General features: G+C 39.1%; 1 protein-coding gene across 3 annotated transcripts in view; it reads left to right on the plus strand.

Moving 5' to 3' along the window:
• CTNNA1 (catenin alpha 1) overlaps positions 1-23,519 on the plus strand; it is a 171,328-nt gene that overhangs the window by 132,174 nt on the left and 15,635 nt on the right. For all 3 annotated transcript variants that reach the window (XM_043912890.1, XM_043912891.1, XM_043912892.1), the window contains exons 10-11: positions 4,909-5,001; positions 18,051-18,207. In XM_043912890.1, the coding sequence (XP_043768825.1) occupies positions 4,909-5,001; positions 18,051-18,207 (250 nt within the window). The remainder of the gene's footprint in view (positions 1-4,908; positions 5,002-18,050; positions 18,208-23,519) is intronic.

Here is a 23,519-nt window from a genome sequence, read left to right on the forward strand (position 1 = left end):
CTTCTGAAACAGTATGAGAATCTTAGAATGCTTTAACTTTAGTTATTCTCTAACTTAAACATTCTTGTACAGTATTTCATTTCTCTAAATTTTTAGCCCCATGAGTTAGACACTGTTGGTGTTTTTTAATAACTTATTTAAAATTTGCATAAATTTTAACTCGATATCATATTTTCACTGCTTCTCATTTCTTCTTGGACATTAAACCTTGTGGGATTGTTTCTTTTTCCCTGAAGCATCTTTGTATGAAACGTCTTTAGTTGAGGCAGGAAAGATCTGTCTGGAATAAGTGCTCTGAGATTGTTTTTGGTTTTGTTCTGTCTTAATTTTTTATTTTGTCTTAATTCTTGAAAAAATACAGTAGCTTATTGGCTGTATAATCCTAGGACGATTTCCACCCCACTACTCTCTTCAGGGATTTGAAGGTATTATTACCCTGTCTCTGGCTTCCATTGTTGCTGTTGAGAAAGCAACAGGCAGTCTCACTGAGCTTTCTTTGTAGATAATTTGTTTTTACTTTTTGGCTGTTTTTAAAATCCTGCCTTTGTTCTAAAGCTTTACTTCAGTGTGTCAGAGTGTAGATTTCTTTTTATTTACTCTGCTTAAAATGTCTTCCCAAATCTGAAAATTTTTTCATTGTCACCTGCCTCTCTGAGTATGGCCTCTTCCCCTTTCTCCCTGTATCCCCTCCTGAAATCCTCACAGTAGTAGACAGTCCCAATTTATCTTGCATGTTTCTTAATTTATGGATTCCGTGTCATGAAAATGTTTTGGTTTTCCTGAATAATTTCATCAGTTTGACTTTCCAGATTAATAATTCTCTTTTCAGCAGTGTCTTGTCAGTATTATTTTAAATTTCTAGAAATGGTAGTCATTATTACTTTCCTCTTGATATTCTATTTTGATCCTTCTCAAGTCTGCCTAGTTATTTTTGAGTGTGTTTTTCCTTTTCTATATTTTATATACTTTGTTGTTTCTGTTAATGTAAAAAAAACATTTTTTAATACTCCACTTTTGATTGTTTGATTATTTGTAGTCATGGATCCGATTACACAGTTCTTTTGCTTACTTTTGCCCAAGATCCCTATTTCCTTGTATGAAAGTGAAAGTAAAAATTGTTCAGTGTTCAGTCGTGTCTGACTCTTTCCCACCCCGTGAACTATAGTCTGTGGAATTCTCCAGACCAGAAGACTGGAGTGGGTAGCCATTTCCTTCTCCAGGGGATCTTCCTAACCCAGGGATTGAACCCAGGTCTCCCTCATTGCAGATGGATTCTTTACCAGCTGAGTTTGGTGGGTTCACATTTCTGGTATTTCACATGTGGGAGTTCTTTGAGGCCTGGGTTTAGATTACCTTCCATCACTGAAAATTTCCATTTATATTTACTTCTGCCAGTTGCTTATAGATACTAATACATGATTGAGGTATAATTTATAGACCATAAAATTCACCCATTTTAAGTACACAATTCAGTTGTTTGTACTAAATTTACGTTAACTGTGCAGTCATCATCATAGTCCAGTTCGGAGCTTTCCTATCATCCCTGTGTGCTTCACTTTGGGGTAAGCTATCTTATTCCTCCTGATAAAACCGTCAAAAGGCCCTTCCCTGGAAATTGGAAAGTTAGAAGCTTAACCTCTGCTCCATCATCATTTCTTCTGTGGGTTTGGAAATGATTGTTAAAAAATTTCTCGAGTGGTTCTGATATTTATATGATGTGCAATTGGGACTTCTCTCTTCCTATATGACAAGTTTAGAAAAGTTGATTTTATTATTATTTTGGATTTTTTTGAGAGTACAGATAGCTTAACCATTTTTAAAGAAGAAATCTCAGGTGATAGCTTGACCTAAAACCATGTAGCAAGTGATGTAGGTTTTGAGCTTCAACTTTATGGCCTGCTACTCAGGTTGTGGGGTCATTACTTAGACTTAACAGCTTCCTATTTCACAGTTCTTCTCACTTGTTTCACCTCCACAACAGGTATAGACTACTATGAGAATAGGTCATTAATTTATTACTAAGAACAAAAAGAAAGCTCTTTTTTCTTCCTGTAAAGGTTCCAGGTTAAGGGGCAGTGGGAAGCAACTTGTGTTTGACTTAAATTTTAAATTTATTTAAAGTCATTAACACATGTATAACAGGAAAATTTGTCATAATGATATAGTTTTTCTGCCTTATAACTTTGCTTAATAACTTTTATTTAAATAAAGAAGTTCTGTAGCTTTTCTCAGTGTCTGAAAAGTTGTCTTTTCTGTCATGTACAGATGTCATATTTGTTGATTTTATACAGCTTGGCTGTGACAATTTTTTTCCACACAGCACAAATTATTACTAAAACCAGCAAAAGCCCAGGGCTGTTTTTTTGGGTAGTTGAAAGTTTTCTGAAATGTGCTTGTCTAGAAGGTCCACACTTAAATGGAATAGGCAGAGGTAGTGCAGAAGTGGCGTCACAATTTCAAAGGTGGGAGTCATAGTTTCAACCTTAGCCTACCTCTTAGATTAGCGGGAATCACGGACATTTAAATTATTAATACATGAAGTTACCGTGGTTGCAAAGGTAAGACAATTTATTCCTAGAGCAAATTAAAGACTCCAAGTCACTCTCCAAAGTCTCAGCTCTGTTAGGTTCTCTATGGAAGTCAGCTGCTTTGTTTTTAATTCAGACTTTAGAAACTTCTTCAGTCTAGTTAGCTGCTATCCAAATTTCTAGAGCCCCACAGAGATTATTTAGGAAGCCCCTTCCCTCATACCCAGCTTTCATGGCAGTCAAGCCTGGCGCTATTATATGAATTTAGCTTCTAAGAGAGCTGTGGTTGAGATGTTGCATTTGCACATTTGTCATTGTTAGAAGTGAGTAGCCCTGTCCCCGGAGGGTGAATTGAAGCTCATTCATCTGGAGAAGACTGTCAGTGACAGGCGCCCGCTTCCTCCTCCCAGGGCAGGCGGGATGGCCTCCTGAAACAGGCAGTGTACTCTTGTAGAAGATTACTGCTTCAACAGTACATCAGAAACACTTTAATGTTTTAAAATAAAGAATCAGTCTTCCATAACTTTTGTTAGGATTTGTGTTGGAAAACAGGAATGATGGTATAGAGAATTAAGCCATTTCAGCTTTAGATAATACTTATTGTACTCCTTTCTTTCTTAACTTAAATATTTTTCTGAGTTTTACAGATTCATAAAATTGGGAGAATATAGAATTGTGTGGTGGCTAGAGAGCTGAAGGCAGAAACAGTGACAGACCTTCCTGAATCTAACATTTGACTGGCCTCCTAAAATGGTGGGCATGGGGCGGGACCAGGGGTCTTTGTTAGTCCCAAATTACTAATTCAGTCATCAGCCTCCAATTTTATATTTGGTTTCAGAATGCCAATTCTTAAGGCAGTGAAGCAATAGAAGCTATGGTTTTGTAAACACTTCTAATTAAAGCTTTCTCCTTCGGTAGAGCACCATAAAAAGGAATAACATTTGTAAAAGTTTTATGTCATATTTTGCAGCACTTTAAAGCAAACAAATAGAAATCAACAATCAGTTCTATAGGTTGTCATCATGAATAGAAGTGCCTCTTTGCTCAGGTCCAGTTGACACTGGAAAGTGTCACCTTCCAGGGAGTGTAAATGTTACTTTATGTGATCTTGAAGGCCCCTACACATTAAAATCGGACTTAATTTTCTTTTTCCATAATTTTTGTGTTTAAATTGCATGTTCTTTTGTTTCTCCTTATGATTAAGCATTGCAGGATTCTAGTTATGATAGTTAGCAGTCTTACAGAAAGCTGATAATCCCTAACTGTAACACTGCAAACAACAGTAATGGTATATAATTTTTCTTATGCCTCTGTGTGCTTAACTTGGGTGGAGCAGTGAAAATCAAAGGTTATTGCCATTGCCCTTGTTTACTCTGGCATTTTAAGTTCTCAGAGTGTGCCTCTGATACTCAACTGCCTATGCGTCTATCATTCATAACTCAGTTTGCAACTGGGGAGAAGATATCTCTTAGCACCATGTATTCAGTTGGTCCTTGGTATTGCCAGCAGAATTGGCAAGCCTATTTATTTAGAAACATGGATAAGTGATCACGGCCCTAGCAGCCACTACAGAGCACTATTCAGCACAGCCAGAGCTTCAGCAGAGGAAATACGACACAACTTGGGAAGATGGTTTCTGGCCACATGAGTCGTGTGTCATTGAGGCAGTTGGATGGGAAGGTAAAGATTTTAGTTCAAATGAAGTAGTATCATTCAGGAAAGAGTCCAGCTGTCAATGCTTTTAAGAAACCAGTTGAAGGACAGTTTTGCTCTTAACTATGGGATATCATCTATGTTTCTTTTTCCATTTCTTATGAGGATGACCTTAAGTCCATCTCAATGTATGGATGCTGTTCTTTTTTATTTGAAAAATAGCCTCACATTCAAATAAAACTTATCTTGACTTTAAGTATCCATTTACCTGTCAAATGAGAACAGCAACTTAGAATTTCGATTCCCTTCCTTCAGGAATAGCTGCAAAATACATTTTTATTGTAGTTGAGGGTACCAGTGATTCTTTGGTGCCTCGGTTCCTTAGCTTTCCTCACATCACTGCTCACACCAGCAGACCCTTGTTCTGAGGTTACTGTATAGGGAGGTTAGAACCCATGTAAAACTGGTGAGTTACAAGCCCTAGGATCTCTCAGGGTTTTGCCACCAACTTACAGTTTGACGTGTGTTAGGAGTCTGTTTAATTTCCTTAGCACAGAGCTAAAAAATTTGTCCTCATAAACAGGTAATCAGTCTGTGAGAAATAAAACACCTTTGGTGCTTTTTTCATTTGTTCTCTAAAGGTCAGGGATGGGGTAGATGTACATTTGTTTTCCTTTCCAGTCAAAAGAGAAAAATCTTCAAAGATCTTTTTTATCTTTTCTTCTAGGTTGCCAACTTGGCCTGTTCCATCTCAAACAATGAAGAAGGTGTAAAGCTTGTTCGAATGTCTGCAAGCCAGCTAGAAGCCCTCTGTCCTCAGGTAACGTACAACCAGCAGTGTTTAAGCTATCACCAAATTGGATTTGGGTTATTAAAGTGGAAATGAATTTTATTTTATGTTTCATTTTTAGGATCTTAGATAGAAGCCTTGAGGACAAAATACTGATCACAGTCCTTGTAGAGAAATGTATGTTTAACTTCCAGTGATATTTCTTTAAGGCGTCATGTGTTATTGTCTCCCTTCATTTAAAATGTATAGCCTTTTTCACTGCTGGCAAACGGAGGGCAGGCAGTGGCCATTCCTAAGGGCCTTTCTAAGGGACGGCCACCTGCAACATGTGGTAGTCCTGGCATCAGGATTGTTACCCCATGAGCCTGAAAAGATAACTGCTGCCCACCCACACTCCCATCTTTATGCCCAGTGTTTGGATCTTGTTAGAGGGTGTGAGATTCAAGAACTGGAAGCCTTAATCTGCTGTGTTCTGAAGTACCCTTATGATACAGATACTAATAACGTATTTCAGCCAACTACTGGTAAAACTTGAGAACTTTTCTCCATTTCTAATGGCATATTGTAAGGCTGGTGATGAGGCTAGGTTAAGCATCTGGGGCTTTGGAAGGACTCTGAAGCACGCAGAAGAATGCTTGTTTTGTTAAATATTAGATGAGCTGCTCCCTCCAGTGAGGTGTGCTGATCCTGTTTGTGTGGCTTGATACTCCATGCCTCTCACAGGGGTTTCTGAGTAGTGTCGGTGCTGTTTTGGTGGAAGAGGTTGCCTCTCCAGTTTCTCAGGCAGAGAATGGTCATGGGCATACTCTGAAGATTTACATTAAACCTCTTTCTAAATGTCCTGCCAGATGACATTGACCACAAATAAAGAGGAATAAACCAAGGGAACTAGAGTATAAGAGATCACAGCAATGAAGTTTGTGTGTTATGCTTGCCACCAGCTTTAAGATACGCCGTAATCATTACTTTGGCTCTTTCCTATGCATGATTCCTGACCAAAATAAGTAAAGACTGGTGATTAATCTGGGATTCTGACTGGTATGCAGGTTAATTAGGGCATTTGTTCTCATTCTCAACCATGTGGGTTAGTTTGCAAATGAAAGTTGCTTCCTCTGGGTGTTAGTGTGTTGGGTCAGCTGTGGATCCACATGATCTGATCAACGTTTCCTCAGCTTTAATCTAGTCATTAAGTCTGTTTGGCCAGTCAGTAGCTGTACAGATAATAAGCATAGTGAATTTAATCACTTCCGGAAAGTTCATGGATGATCAAGTTGTATGAAATAAATTTAGAGCAGATTTTACAGACTTGGCATTCTTTTCTCAGGCTTGCCATATTACCCTATCAGTGCTTTATTTTTAATGCCTTTGGTTCTCCATTTGATTTTTAAATGCTTGAAAAGCGACAATGCTTTCACATGTCGGCTGAAACAGATGGTAACATACGCTGATCACACCTACTAAGAGTATTTATATAAATGATCTTAAAGCCTCGAAAAAGAGAGTCTAGTAGATTCTAATAAGAGTGATGGTGTACATAAGTCACGTTTGGCTGGGACTTGTTGCCCAGGCTTTAGATTGCATCAGAAAGCATCTTTTCTCCCTTTCTTTTGTAGTTTATTTCTCCTGCTACAACAGACCTCAGGACAATACCCAGATGATGCCTGATTGGGTATAGAAAGAAAAGAAAGTGAATTCACTCAGTTGTGTCCGACTCTTTGCGACCCCATGGAGTGTAGCCTACCAGGCTCCTCCGTCTGTGGAATTTTTTAGGCAAGAGTACTGGAGTACCATTAGTTGCCATTAGGTGTATGTCCTCGATAAAAAGGTGTTATTTGGTGTGATTATTCTCCCAGATTCTCTCCCAGGCTCCTTCCTACCCTGGCTTGCAAACAGGGCTGGGCAGGTTCAATGACAGCAAATACAGCAGACATTGCAGGCACGATAATGACAATCTGGATAGCAGGTGCCATTTCTGAATGAGGTAACTGACTCCATTCCAGCCCATTGTCGCTGGATTCTTTCTTTATTTGTAAAGAGAAGTCCGCAATTCAGATTTTTTGTTAAGTTCCAATTTTAAAGGATTGGTAACTAAAATTCTGAAATTCTTTGAGGAGGGTAAAACAAATTTCTGAGCGCTGCATCTCACCTACCCTGGGCCTTCATACTCGAAGGACCTCTCCTTTAAGGTGGCTAATGGCTGTCCCTCTCTGCAGCCTGGTACGGGCAAGTGATGTCAGGCATCACTGGCTTGTTTGATAAACCCTAGGCAAGCTAATCAAGTTGAAAAAACTAGTTAGTTAATTCACCAGTAGTTTAACATGGTGTTTAATATGCTGTAGCATGTAGACAGTATTAAAGTGTATGTTTCTTTGAGGCTACTGTCAGCATCCGTCCACCATATAGAATATGTGTTGGGTTTTTCCAGTCTCTCTTTATGTTTCATACACATACTGCTGCATTCAGGCAGCCCTGGCCCCTCTTTTGGGGGCTTTTCTGTGACCACACCTATAGTGTGGAGTTGGCTCCTAGACCTTATTGTTCCTTTCTGGAGGGGAGAGATGACAGATGGAACCTGTAGAGCAGTTTTCTTCCCCATCTTTCCATTCATCTAATAGATTAACTTTTGCAAATGGGAAATTCTGTTCTAAAGTACTAACTTTTTAGGAGTTAAGTGATTTTAACTCGAAATGTTTGTGGTATTAAAGCTGAGTTCAGACGAAGTAACCTGAAGGTGGATTTATTTTGTTGCTTGGGGGAGAAAAGCACCCACATTTTTTGGTGATTTACTGTTGTCATGAGTAGGGAAGAAACTAGGTCAGCACTCTCTGCATTGCCTTCTGCTTTGTGTCTGCAGTATTTCACTCTGTTTTCCAGAACAGGGACCTACCTCCATCTAAGCAGATAGCACCAGTCTCACATGCTCTTATCAGGTAAAAAAAAATCAAACTGTTTTGGAAAAGGACCTGATTCTCCATATCATCTCACTCATGGTTGTGGCTCAAGTCTTATTTCTTGGTAGCTGCTTAACAGATTTTCATTTTTCAGTTCATCCAGTGCTGGTCAAAACAAAGTGGAAAAACCCTGCCAACAGCAGGTTTCTGACAATTGAGTCTTTAAAATCAGAGAAGGGCATTTTGGAGATGATCTCACTTAATATTTTATTTTTCTTAGTTCATTATGGAAGAATGAGCATTGTACATTTAAGTTAATATAAATTTGGCAGTTTAATATTTCATATGGCTGGGTTTAATGCATGGCCTTTCTTAGAAATTTAAGCAAGGGTGAATCAAGTCTTTGAAGCTGCTGCTTTATCTACATTTTTTTGTCCTTTTTGGGGGCGGGGAGGGGTGGATTTCTCGCTAACTGAATTGAGAAAGAAGAAATGTTCTTACGTTTTTTTCTTCAGCCTCCTTAGATTTATCTTTCATATTATTGCTTTTCCCATTGTGCTGTGGGAATTCTGATCATTTTTGTAGCTTACAGGCTTGATAAGCATTTGTTGTTGTTCAGTCCTTATCAAATAAGCATAAACTCAGATAGGCCTGGTCTGTATAGTTAATGAGAAAATATACAGCTCTTAAATGAGCAGAAGCATACCAGCCAGGGAAGCCTGTGGCATCAAGCTCTCATTCATGTGTTATTATCTCACCTTTCTACTTCTGATTTTCTCTAACATTTTTACACAGTAATTGCACAGAAGAGCTCAAAGGACATGCTTCTGACTAAAAGTTTTCTCACAGCATTTTCTGTGTCTCTTTCCTCCCTTAACCCCCTCCCATGGATGTCTGCAGGTAACAGGGCCCCAGAAACACTCTAGTCTCCTTGTATATTGATACTGGCCTGTTGTTTTGTTTTGTTGTAAAGTCTGATTTCCATACTGTAAGAGGTTTCCCTCTCTCATTTTCTTGATAAGTCTATATAATTGGTATTAGTTATTTAAATGTTTGGGGAGAATTTATCAATGAAGCTGCCTGGCCTGGAATTTTCTATATGGGAAGATTTTCAACTAAATTGTTTAAATTATTATTTAAGCAATAAGAAATTATTTCTTTAATAGGTATAATATTCAGATTATTTGTTTAAACATTTAGCTGTTTATTCTTGACTGACTTTTGGTAATTTGTATTTTATCAATTGCTACTCTGTTTTTTTTCCTTCAACTTGCTTTGGGTTTATTTTCCCCTTTTTCTAGTTTCTTAAGTTAGAAGCTTTTAAATCATTGCTTTGACACCTTCTCTTCTAATGTAACATATAACGTTGGTGTGCAGCTTCTCAGATTGCTCAGTGGTAAAGAATCTGTCTGCCAGTGCAGGAGACGCAAGGATTGGGTTCAGTCCCAGGGTGGAGAAGATTCCCTGGAGTAGGAAATGACAACCTGCTCCAGTATTCTTGCTTGGGAAATCTCATGGACAGAGAAACCTGGCAGGAGCTACAGTCCATGGAGTCGCAGAGAATCGGACAGGACTGTGCATAGACATACATACACAATGTTGGTGTATATGTTAAATCGCATTATTGGGATGGTCAAGGAAGACCTCACTGAGAGAATGATGTAGAAGCAAAGACCAGAAAGGAGATGATAGAACAAGCCAGGGACTGTGTCTGAGGGGAGAGCAGTCCAGGAAGAGGGAACAGCAAATATAGAGACTTTGAGGAAGAAGGGATTTGATTTAGGTCATACCTGAATGGTCTAGTGGTTTCTCCACTTTCTTCAGTTTCAGTCTAAATTTGGCAATAAGGAGTTCATGATCTGAGCCACAGTCAGCTCCTGGTCTTGTTTTTGCTGACTGTATAGAGCTTCTCTATCTTTGGCTGCAAAGAACATAATCAGTCTGATTTCAGTGTTGACCATCTGGTGATGTCCATGTGTAGAGTCTTCTCTTGTGTTGTTGGAAGACGGTGTTTGCTGCACCCTTCCTCAGCGATCAATGCAAAGAAATATAGGAAAACAATAGAATGGGAAAGACTAGAGATCTCTTCAAGAAAATTAGAGATACCAAGGGAACATTTCATGCAAAGATGGGCCCAATAAAGGTTAGAAATGGTAGGGACCTAACAGAAGCAGAAAATACTAAGAAGAGTGGCAAGAATAAACAGAACTGTACTAAAAAGATCTTCAAGACCCAGATAATCACGATGGTGTGATTACTAACCTAGAGCCAGACATCCTAGAATGCGAAGTCAAGTGGGCCTTAGAAAGCATCACTATGAACAAAGCTAGTGGAGGTGATGGGATTCCAGTTGAGCTATTTCAAATCCTGAAAGATGATGCTGTGAAAGTGCTACACTCAATATGCCTGCAAATTTGGAAAACTCAGCAGTGGCCATAGGACTGGAAAAGGTCAGTTTTCATTCCAATCCCTAAGAAAGGCAATGCCAAAGAATGCCCAGACTACCGCACAATTGCATTCATCTCACATGCTAGTAAAGTGATGCTTAAAATTCTGCAAGCCAGGCTTTAGCAATACGTGAACTTCCAGATGTTCAAACCGGTTTTAGAAAAGGCAGAGGAACCAGAGGTCAAATTGCCAACATCCGCTGGATCATCAAAAAAGCAAGAAGAGTTCCAGAAAAACATCTATTTCTGCTTTATTGACTACGTGAAAGCCTTTGACTGTGTGGATCACAACAAACTGTGGAAAATTCTTCAAGAGATGGGAATACCAGACCACCTGACCTACCTTTTCAGAATCCTGTATGCAGGTCAGGAAGCAACAGTTAGAACTGGACATGAAACAAACAGACTGGTTCCAATTAAGAAAAGGAGTACGTCAAGGCTGTATATTGTCACCCTGCTTATTTAACTTAAATGCAGAGTACGTCATGAGAAACGCTGGGCTGGAGGAAGCACAAGCTGGAATCAAGATTGCCGGGAGAAATATCAATAACCTCAGATATGCAGATGACACCACTCTATGACAGAAAGCGAAGAACTAAAGAGCCCCTTGATGAAAGAGAAAGAGGAGAGTGAAAAAGTTGGCTTAAAGCTCAACATTCAGAAAACTAAGATCATAGCATCCAGTCCCATCACTTCATGGCAAATAGATATGGGGAAGCAGTGGAAGCAATGTCAGACTTTATTTTTTGGGGGCTCCAAAATCACTGCAGATGGTGATTGCAGCCATCAAATTAAAAGACGCTTACTCCTTGGAAGGTAAGTTATGACCAACCTAGACAGCATATTAAAAAGCAGAGACATTACTTTGTCATCAAAGGTCCGTCTGGTCAAGGCTATGGTTTTTCCATTGGTCATGTATGGATGTGAGAGTTGGACTATAAAGAAAACTGAGCGCCGAAGAATTGATGCTTTTGAACTATGGTGTTGGAGAAGACTCTTGAGAGTCCCTTGGACTGCAAGGAGATCCAACCAGTCCATCCTAAAGGAGATCAGTCCTGGGTGTTCATTGGAAGGACTGATGTTGAAGCTGAAACTCCAATACTTTGGCCACCTGATGCGAAGAGCTGACTCATTTGAAAAGACCCTGATGCTGGGAACGATTGAGGGCAGGAGGAGAAGGGGACGACGGAGGGGACGACGGAGGATAAGATGGTTGGATGGCATCACTGACTCAATGGACATGGGTTTGGGTGAACTCTGAGAGTTGGTGATGGACAGGGAGACCTGGTGCACTGCAGTTGATGGGGTCACAAAAAGTCAGACATGACTGAATGACTGAACTGAACTGAGGAAGAAGGGTGAAATATCTAACAGGAGTGTGAATGGTATAGAGCCTTTTATAGGGCCATGGTAAAGCATTTGATTTTTTTACTTTGAGTCACATGGGAAGCCATTGATGGGTTTTGAGTAGAGAATTGACATGATCTAACTTTGATTTTACCAAGGTCTCTCTGACTTCGGTGAGGAAGGATAGAGAGACACCCTAGGAAGCTATGGTAAGCAGAATAATGTGCTGTCCCCACGCCCAATATCCTAATTACTAAAACCTGTAAATATATTGCCTTGTATGGCAGAAGGGACTTGGCAGAGGTAAATAAACTAAGGATCTTAAAATGGTTAAATTAACCTAGATTATCCAGTAGGTCCCTAATATAATCACAAGGGTCCTTATATGAGGAAAGTAGCAGTGTTGGCATCAGAGAAGAAGATGTGATCATGGAAGCAGGAGTTGGAGTGAAGTGGCCACAAGCCAAGGCATGGGGGTAACCTCTAAAAACTGGGAAAGACAAGGACTGGATTCGCCTCCCCTAGAGCCTCTGGAATGAACATTCTGCTAACACTTTGAGTTTAGCTCTGTAAGACCCACTTTAGACTTCTGCTCTTCAGAGCTGTAAGATTACACGTTTGTGTTGTTTTAAGTGCAACTAGTTTTGTGATAGTATGTCACAGCAGCATAGGAGACTGGAACAGAGGCAAGAGTACAGTGGAAGTGGTCAGCACTGGTTATAGAGTCCAAATATATTTTGAAGGTGGAATTTACTGAAGGATTAGTGAAGTGAAGGGGAAGAGAAGAGTCAGGGAAAATTCCAGGTTTTGATCCGAAGTAACCAGAAGGATGGAGCTATCATTTATGATAATTTTGTGGTGCCTCTTAGACATGCAAGCAATAAAGTCAAGTTTAGGGAAGAGGTCTGGACAAAATATATAAATGTGGGATTCTTTAACACATACATGGTGCTTAAAGTCATGAGCCTTGATAAGTTCACCAGTGGAATGCATAATCCCAGAATTAAAAGGTCTGGGAAATAAAACTGGGGTTCCCTGATATTTAGAGTTTGGGGAGGTGAGCAGTATCCAGCAAAGGAGATTCAGGAAGTATTATTAACCAGAAGAGCACCGGAAGCTCACTCTATCTGGGAAGATAAGTGGGGAAAATGTTCCTAGGAAAGAGTCATTATTCATGTCAGATGGTTATAGAATGTGACCAGAAAATTGATCCTTGGATTGAGCAACATATTCACAGATTATCTTGGACAAAGATGTTTAGGTAGAATTTAGGAGATCCAGTAAAGTGGATTCAAGAGAAAAGAGATGAATATAGCAAGTTGATAGCTCTTTCAAATTAAATGTAAGGATTATGGAGACATGGGGTGGTAGCATGTAGTACATACACAGGGTTGAGAGTGACTTTTGCTTTGTATTTTTAGTTGGGAGCTTTTTTTAATGTTCAGTTGATGGAAATAATCCAGTAGAAGGGAAATACCAATAATAAAGACTAGAGCGGAGAGAATTACTTGGATATTGTCCTATAGTAGAGGAGAGGAAGTGAGATCCTGTGGATAACTGGCAAGACTGTTCTGAGATAGGAGCATAGATAGGAACATCCACAGTTAAAAAGAGGTAAGACAGAGCATGTGGCATAAAGGGAGGTAAATGGGTAGATGCAGTGATAAGATTTGCATATATTCTCTTTTGCTTGTATTCATCTTTTCATTTAAATAGGAAGCAGAGCTATAAGCTGAGAGTGATGATGCTCTCAGAAATGTGACAGGTTTGAGGAGAAGATACGGAATAATTACTGTTTTAGAGTCCAGACTTGAGGAGAGGAAGATACTGATTGGACTAAGGAAATCTAGTTTTCTTGCTGTCCCCAACACTGTGAGTCCTCTTGAAGTTGAGTGATAGATATTTTAAAGTGAGATGCATTCAACATGATTGGGAGCAGGAAATCATGAGTTTTATTTTGGAAATGTTTATTTTGAAATACCTGAGACATCTGAGTAGAGCTTTTGGGTATGTAGTTAGGAAATGAGTTGGGAGCTAGAATGAATGGTCTGGGATGGAGATGTGGGAGTAGTTGGCACATGGGTGGTATGTAAAATCATGAAACTAGAAATTGCTCACAGGTGGGAGAAGTGTAGAACAGCATAGGATCAAGCCTTGGAACTCAAGCATTAGTGGAAGAAGATGACAGCAAAAGAGGCACAGAAGTAGCCAGAATGGTGGGAATGAAACAGGAAAATTATTTGACAGAATCTAATATCCAGACCTGATTAAAGACACTCTGTAAACTAGGAATAGAAGAAAATTTCCTTAGCATGATAGCATCGTACTCAGTGATGAAGCGCTTGAGTACTTCCCTTAGGATCAGAACCAGACAGGAATGTGCTGTTCAGTGTTGTACTCGAGGTCTTAGCCTTAGCATTTAAAAAGTTGCCATTGATATATGGTGGTGGTGCCTAGTTTGTGGCTCTTTGCAAATTTAATGAGCAAGGATAGTGACTCACATTAATTTAGAAGTGAGAGTAAATATTTCCCTCTAGTTGTTTCTTAATCATTTATAGGTCACTTTAGGTAGGCTGTTCGTGTCTTACCTCCATTTTCTACCAGTATTTTAGTGTTCTCCTTACTGATTTGTCAGACATTATATACTTCATCTGTCATGTATACTTAAACACAAATGTAAGCAGAGAATTTTCTTTTTTTTGGTGGGGCCAGGGTTGGTACACAGCATGTGGGATCTTAGTTCCCTGACCAGGGATCAAATCCATGCCCTCTGCAGTGGAAGCATGGAACCTTAACCATTCTAAAACAAGAAATATTTATTTGTTCAGTTAAGTGCATAATTAAACACATTCTTTTAGCCATATCGTTTTAATTTAACTCATTATCTATTTGGGAATGATCTTATTTTGCACATAAATATAAGTATGAGGTTCAGACTTTTGACTATTTTTTCCAAATAGCCCATCAAATGTGAAAATGGACCATCCCCCCATCACTGATTTGTGATGTCTCTTTTGTCATATATTGACTTCTGCTTTATGATAGGGTGTGTTTTTAGATTATTCTTTTCAATTACTTTAGCTTTGTATTACATTTTAACTCTCTTCATTACTCTTGATCTCTAGCCCATGTATATATTTGCTGCTTTCAGCCATTAACTATTCCAGATTAATTTGTGAATAAATAGGTCAGTCTCCCCACTCCTAAACATGGACTGTGTTTCTACTTATTCAAGTTTTTTTTTTATAATGTACTCAGAAAAAGTCACTTTTGATATCTTGGTCCTTTCGGTTTCTTTACAGATTTAATTCCACGTATTTCCTATTAATTGTTTTCATGAAGAGCTTATACTCCCTTCATTTTATGTCCTGTTTTCTGGTATATAGAAATGTTTCTCATTTTTATATATTTACATTGTCTCTAGCTACTTTAATGGCACCCCACTCCAGTACTCTTGCTTGGAAAGTCCCATGGACAGAGGAGCCTTGTAGGCTGCAGTCCATGAGGTCACTAAGAGTCAGACACGACTCAGCGACTTCACTTTCACGTTTCACTTTAATGAACTCTTATTAATTCTAAGAGGTTTTATAGTTGACTTACTTCAGTTTTCTATATAAACAAAGATGTTCTACATTGAAAAGTAATTTTATTGTCTACTTTCTAAACAGCCTTTTCTTATTTCCATTTCCCACTTTATTTCATTAGCTAGAAAGACCATTATTAATTAACTAATGATGATAGTTGGTATTCTGATCAATAACATCTTGATTTTTAAAGTAAATGATTCTAGAGCTTTCCCTACTAAGTGTCATGTTGGATGATTATTCACGGTATTATTTTAAGTATCTTTCTAGTCCCAATACATCAGAAAATAGTATTTAATTTATTGTGTCCCACAGTTTTGTAATCAAAACAAAAAAGTTCACCTTAGATAAGATGCTTTTCCTCCATTATACTGTTAAAGATTACAGAACAAAGAGAGCAATTTTCTCTTTGTAAGGGAAAATTATCTTAGTATTTAAAACATATAATTAATTCCCTGCCGCTGTTTACTTGGCCCTCTTAAGAAACATTTTCTTCAGCCAGGTATTCTTACAAGGTCTTGCTCCACTCTGATTCACTGATAACATTAGTGAATTAATGAGTTAACTAATGAAGATTAGTCCACAATCTTGAATCACCCAGTGGGAAACAAAGGGAAGAAGGAAAAGAGGTCAAAGAACAAGCCTGGAAATCATGAAAATTGGGGAGACCATGGTATAACACATGGGAAAGCTAGGATATTTCTGACAAATAATTTATTGTCCAAACCCATTCACTTTTGAAAGTAGTGGGCTGTTAATAGTAACTGGGTTGACCTAGTCCTCAAAACCTACAGTCTATAATTGATAGTTTCAATAATCCATCCCTTCCAGTTAGCTGGGAGGGAAGAGGAATTAGTTGTACCAGTCAAGTGGGTCTGATTCTTTAGTTTTTTGACTACAGTCTTTGAGGGGTAATTTGATAACCTCACTCTTGGATCCCCCTCTAATATATTGGGAATTACACACATGACCTGAAGGCATGTGGTTTCTGTAGCACCAAAAAACATAATCCCGAACTCCTGCCCTCTGGCACGATGCCCAAGTGACTCTATGGTAACTACTGTCCTGTCATAGATCTCAACTCCAGCACCACCCGCTTTCCCTGTCCTTGCTTACCTTCAAAGTTGCATTACTGTGAACACATTTATTTCCAATAACCCATAAGCACCTGTACCTAGAGATCTTCCTAGTGATTCTCTCAGCTCTTTTTCAAACTACTTTCACTATTCATTCATTCAGTCAATATATCAAAGGATCTGAAAGGTATTTCTCCAAAGAATACACACTAGGGGTCAATAAGTACGTTAAGAGACAATATCATGAACCATCAGGGAAATGGAGATCAAAACCACAGTGAGCTATCACTTCACACCCACTGGGATGCTGTTATTTAAAAAATGGAATAGGGAGAAGGAGAAAGGGAAAACAAGTGTTGAAGATATGGAGAAATTGGAACTCTCACATATGCTGGTGGAAATGTAAAATGGTTCAACTGCTTTGGAAGATAGGCAGTTCCTCATAAAGTTAACCATATAACCCCACAATTCTATTCCTAGTTATATATAAAAGAACAGTGGAAATAAACACATATGTAAATATTCATAGCATTATTCATAATGACCAAATAGTGGAATTCAGATGTCTATCAGCTGATAATTGAATAAAGAAAATGTGGTAAATTCATATAATGGCATATTATCTGTCAATAAAAAGGGCAAAGTACTGATACACTTTATAGTGTGTATGAACCTTAGAAACATGTTAAGTGAAAGAAGCTGGTTCCAAAAATGCACATATTAATATGACTCCATTTATAGGAGAAGTCCAGAATAGGTAATTCATAAAAATTTACCAAAATAGATAAATTCAAAAAAATCACAGAGTTAGTGGTTGCTGGAAGATAGGATTAGGGGAAATAAGGAGGGACTGCTAGTGGATATGGGGTTTCTTGGAGTCATAGAAGTGTTCTAAAAATGATTGTGGTAATGGTTACAAAACTGAATATACCAAAAATCTTTGCATATTACAGTTTAAATAGGTGAATTGTTTGGTATATAAATTATATCTCAGTAAAGCCGTTTTTTGTGTGTGTTTTTTTTTAAGAAATGTCTTATTATTTTAGAAGAAATAACTTTTAAACTTAATAAATATTATACTTTCTCTGAAGTTGTATGTCAAGTATAGTATGCCTCAGAAGAACATTTTTCACATACATAGTTTGAGAACATTCCAAGAGCCTAAAATGCTAAAGTTCATCACAAGATTAAGAATAATGGGTGACTGAAACAAACCTAGGCATGCTACAGTCGGAGTAGTGATGTGCACCTATAAGATCAAATAATAAACAGTTAATGTTTTAACGTTCATTTAATGATATGGAGAAGTATTTACAAGAAACAGGATAGTCAGTTTTATTAGCATATAATTCTAATTGTGAATTTTTTGACTTGGCACATGTACATGTGTATGTGAGGAGGAAAAAAAGCCTGGAATATAAATGTCAGAAATTGTGAAGAGTTGCTGTCACAGAATGGGGAGATTAGAGATAATTTGTGTTTGTTACCATCCATACTTCCAGTATTTCCAGTACTGTATTTCTGATGAATTGCTTCTCCATACATATGTAAAGCCTTTTGTTTAATATGTCTCTGTTTCATCTTTGTAACTGTTTAAGTGGAGCATGTGGTATCATGTGTCCTCATGAAATGCACAGGAGACAAAGCCATAGCCACTCCACCAACCAAAGTGTCTGGCTTATTTTATTTTCCTGACTCTGAAAGAGTATACAATGAACTTTAATGTCTTTGCAGGTTATCAATGCTGCATTGGCTTTGGCAGCAAAACCACAGAGTAAACTGGCCCAAGAGAACATGGATCTTTTTAAAGAACAGTGGGAAAAACAAGTCCGAGTTCTCACAGATGCTGTCGATGACATTACTTCCATTGATGACTTCTTGGCTGTCTCAGGTAATGAGCTGATTCCCCAGAGAAGTATGTGAGGACGTGCATAATTATTTTCACCTATGTTACAATAATGGACAATCAAAACACCCCCTAGTCTGGGCAGGTAAATTATTCTAGCAAAAAAAAAAAATTATTCTAGCAATAATATTGTGCTGGTTTTCATTTTAATTAAAGAAAACAGCTACCAGTGACTCTAAGCAGTGGGACATAGGGTTGGAGTTGTTCTGCTTGTGGTGGGGCTGGTCTCAATTTCAGAGGCGTGAATCAGGAAACTTCCTGGAGGAAGTGTTCGCTGTTTGTATGGAGTAAGATTTTGCAGCTGTGACCTGTACAACTCCATAAGCATCCACCCCTTTTGCTGCTGTTGTGTGTAGAAACAACACTGACCTGCGTCTGGACTGTGGTTGTTTGTTACAAGCCTGTGATACTTAGGAGACGGGATTCCCAGCATCATCAGCTTCGGTTTCTTTTGTAAAAATTGTTCCCCTTAGAAAGCATCTCTCTCTCCCTCAGAAATGATCGTAGTTGAACTGCCTACTTTTGAAAGACTCTGTCTGCATGATGCACAGATAGAAAACAGAGAGGAAATATTTAAGTACCATTTAATTATGAACTTGCAAAAAATAAATCTGGGTAATTCACCTCACAAAAACAGTTGATTTCATTATATAAACATAAACTGGTAATGACATAGTAAATTGCATTCATATAGAAAATGTCTGTCAACTGCAATTCCCTGTTTATCACACAGAGATAAATTTCAATCCATCTCCTTAGGGTTGAGCAAGTATAAATGCATTCTTCATTTAACAGGCCTCTGCTGCCCTTGGCCGCGCTGCTTGCTCTCTGGAGGTGCCAGGCTTCCCGAGGCCAGTGGCTGTGGGCAGTCAGCGGCTGGTCCTTGTAGGACTGAAACTACCTGTCACCCCAGGGAACCACAGTCTGGAACGTGGGAGATGTGAGTGGCAATGGGGCTTGAAACAGAAGCGGTGCTTAAGTACATGCACAGCACAGTTCTCCAGCAGTGACCTATATAAGGTAACAGCGTGTGCTGCATACCAATGTCCCCGTCTCTGCTCGCTCTCCTTGGGACTGGAGCATTGGCTCTACTTGAGAGAGTGGGGAGCAGGGAGTCTGTAAACTGCAAAACAAGGGGGTGAACCATGCTGCTGCAGGATTGCCAAATTGCAGGTGCTGGTGCTTTAAAACAAAAAACCTATTTGCAAGCACATTTTTGCAGGTGCCAAAAATGCAGCAATTGCTTTTTTGGGAAATCTTGGCCTTCTGTTGTTTTTCCCAACGAAATACTGAATTATTCTTTTTCATAGGTTTAGAGAAAAACATTCCACCTTCACAGCATACTTTAAGCAAACAACAAATTCTGAAATCTAAATGCAAAGCCCCCCTCCGGAGATAGATATTACATTCTTAAACTTACTTACCAAATAAGGCTTGGTCTCAAGGGATTTCTAGTCCTCTTATAGCAGAATAAAATGTAATAGAATCAGATGTCCCTCATGCAGCATTCTTCAGATCAGAGAACTAAAGGGATTTTGCAGTGGCATTTAGTGGGATCCAGGCAATATCTTTAGGGTATATGACATAAAACAGAAGAACAGTAAAGAGAAATCAGATTTTCTAACAGATAACTCTTGTCTGGTGAGTATGTTCAATTTTTATGCAAATATGGGAAAATAGAAGGGTTGACTTGATGGAAAGGAGTTTAGACAGTTTCCATTTAGCAAATAAACACACAGAACAGTTGTCTCAGTCAGGAGGTGGTGGTGCTTTCAGAGCATCTGTATTTCAGAGAACCTCATTAGTGTGTTTCTCTAAGGTTTTGTCATAGGCTTGCTTAGTGTCAGGTAATTAATTAATTAACAGGACAAGGCTGTTAACTCAAAATTCCTCTGGTTGTCATGGTGTGCTTTTCAGGGGTTTGGGATGAAAGGAAGCAGGCAGATGCCTATGTAGAGTGTTACTGGATTGATCAGTTAAGTTTTGGCATTTAGATTCCTTTATACCCTTAGGCACTAACCTCATCCATGGCAGCTTTAGCACTATTTATGTGGCAGATTAGAGCTATCTCCCCATCTCACCCAGCAGACTGACTTTCCTTGAGAGGAATCCCATTTTCTAGTGGACAGGCACCCAGTGGTCCCCAGCTCACAGCCTCTTGAGAGGCGTCCCCCCAGGTTGGGCAGCAGGTGTCGTCTGTAGAAGCCATGTGCTTTTCAGCAGTCTTTCGAGCAGAAGCCAAGGTCTGCCCTCTCTGCCATTTGGCATCGCCCAGAGCCACAGTCGTGCTCTGAGTGGTGCTCAGCGAAGTGGGCATGTTTCTGAGTAAGGGGCTGCTGTGGCCCAGCACAGGCTGTGGCTTAAGGTTGGTGCACTTCATGAAATTTTACCTAATGAAAAGTAAGAATGCAGCTTGACTCCTTGGAGTCTTGGTGTTTTCCCCTGTCCCGGGGTTTTGTGGCCCTTTGGCAGTGGGATAGGTTTGGAGGAATATTTCCAGTAATGAATTTTCCATCAGTCCCTCTTGGAATCCATGGGGCCTGTGCGTTTGCTGTAGCCCTATCTACTCATGAGAGCCCTTCCAAGGGTAAGTTACTTAGGGGATAGGACTGAAAGGACCCTCTGCTGTTTTAGCTCCATTATTTCTGCATATTCTGTCCCATTGGTTTCAGAAGTTCCCTTGTGCTTATTATAAGTTATATCCCAAATTTCCAGCTTAAAAAATAATGGTCATATTGTGCATAACTTGGTAAAGCCACCAAGACCCTGATGCCAGTGTTTCATGAGGCTGCAGGGCTCGGGGAACTTGAGTCACTGTGTATCAGATGTGAGCCAGTGGCACTTAAAAATACAGAGGGACATGCAAGCCACTTCCAGGGAAGAGGGAGGGGCACTCGTTTTCCCTAAGCTATTCTATTCAGAATGTTGCCTTGTAAATAAATACTGGAGGTGATTTAGGATGCTACACAACATTCACTAAACCATGAATATATTTATATGGACTGATTCCTTAAGGACAAGTGGTTTGAAATTTATCAAAGCGATAAAGACTATTTGAATTTCATTTGAATTGTATTTGATAAATGTTTTCCGTGGACATGCAATTTACTTTCTCATTCGTTTACTCTGCTTTCATGTGGAAGTTTTGATTCCTGCACCCTAACCCCTCCCTTCTTCTTTTCTTTTTTCTGGGTTGCAAATGGTAGGTTAAAGTGGTTATAATTGCGTTTATTGTTTTTTCTTAACCAAGTGCTTTTGGAAACAATATAATGCATTAGATACTTTGGGGCAACAAATAAGAGTAGTAATTTGTTCTCTTCTTCATTGTCACTATGCCAAAATAATTTGGTCTGATTGGTCTAAATAAAAGGATTTTTGTACCTAGTTTTTTTTTGTTTGTTTAACCGCAAAACTCCAGGACTGAAGAATACAGTAAGGAAGTGGTGATATTTGATCTCTGACTCCCATGCAGTCTAGATTGAACAAGTCACTAAATACCTCTGTGCCTGGTTTCCACAGTAATTGTGATTTTTAAAAAAAATTGGAAATGTCAAGCACTCAGGCTCTTTTCATAATATTGGAGTACATTCTCTATATAGATCATTAATATTGTCATCTCTTGTGTATGCATAAGGCTGCACTGATAAAAGATATCCAGAGGAAGGGGAGGGCAGGATGGGCCTGTTAGACATTGTGGACCGAGTGTAAGTTCATGCAGGCTTTTTGGAGAATACCAGTTGGCTTGATTCCCAGAGGGCAATTAGGCATCATACATCTACTTTATACACATATGCCTTTTGACTTAGTAATCCCATTGCTAGAAATTTTCCCGAGAGATGGGTACACAGATGTTTGCCAAAGTAACCTGTGCAAGGATGTTCACTTCAACCAAAACGCTTAAGAGAAGACTGGATAAGCAAATGATGGCCTCGCCGTCTGTTCAGTAGGGTACAGCACAGCCATTGACATGGCTGAGGTAGATCTGCAGAGGCAGTCCTAGAAAGATTTTCAAATGAAAACCAGGTATATTAATGTCCATAATATGATCCCTTGGAGATAAGAGTGTCGTGTTTGTGTGTGTGTTTCCCTGTTTGAAGCATCTACAGATAAAGACTATATTGAACCATCAAGAGTAATTTTTAATGGGATCCAAATTGGTGTGTCTACTTGGAATGGAGTTTCCTTAGAAATTCTGTTAAAGATTAAAGTAACTTATAGCTTAAGTTAGTGTGGGTACCTCCAACCCTCCTATGTTTGCATGTATGTCCAGTGGGAACTCACTTCTCCCTTAGGGTTCAAGTGTAGAGAACAGGTTGGTTGTGTCCTGGGTACATATTGGCCTCAGCTGGCTGGAGCTTTCTCAGTGAGTGTAGAAAATGTTACTTTAGCAGCTTCCTGAAATAGAAGCCTTCCTTGGTGGCTAAAGAATGGCAGGCCCTTCCCTGGTTTGGGTTCATCTGGAAGAAAACCTGTAAAAATTCAAGAAAATATAAATTGATTTTTAAAAACTACTTGCCAAGATGAAGGTTAATAAATCCTTGGTGAAGTTTGGGCCACTTTGTTTAATGAATGAAAAAGAATGGTGTTCTTTAGTGATTCCAGAAGGTGCTTTCCCACCCCAAGTATTAACAATCCTAAAACTGGGATGAGTCTTGAAAATCAGTGATATGAGAAAACTTTGGTTCGTAGTTTAATTAGCAACATTGTTTCTTTTTCATTCCTTCTCTTCCCCTTCTCCAGATGTTTGTTGTGTTAGATTCAGTAAAAGTAGCAATTTTTAGCCTAAGGCCTAGTATGGTAGGCAGGCTCAGTACCAGTCTGCTTAGTTTAAGGGATATGTAGGTATTATTTACATACATATTGACATAATAAGTATATAAAAGGTGTTTCTGATCTAAACATGGGCTCTAAATCCCTTTATTCTTATGATGGGTTCATTGTTCTTGTTCAGTCACGTCTGACTCTTTGTGACCAATGGACTGCAGCACGCCAGGCTTTCCTGGCCTTGATCTCCTGGACCTTGCTCAAACTCATGTCCATTGAACTCATGTTCATTGAGTCAATTATGCTATCCAACCATCTCATCCTGTCATCCCCTTCTCCACCTGCCTTCAATCTTTCCCAGCATCTGCATCTTTTTCAGTGAGTCAGTCCTTCGCATCAGGCAGCCAAAGTATTATCGCTTCACCATCAGTTCTTCCTGTGAATATTCAGGACTGATTTCCTTTAGAATTGACTGGTTTGATCTCTTCGAAGTCCAAGGGACTCTCAAGAGTCTTCTCCAAACCACGGTCAAA

The sequence above is a fragment of the Cervus elaphus genome, chromosome 9, assembly GCF_910594005.1.
Source record: "Cervus elaphus chromosome 9, mCerEla1.1, whole genome shotgun sequence".
NCBI classification, from domain to species: domain Eukaryota; kingdom Metazoa; phylum Chordata; class Mammalia; order Artiodactyla; family Cervidae; genus Cervus; species Cervus elaphus.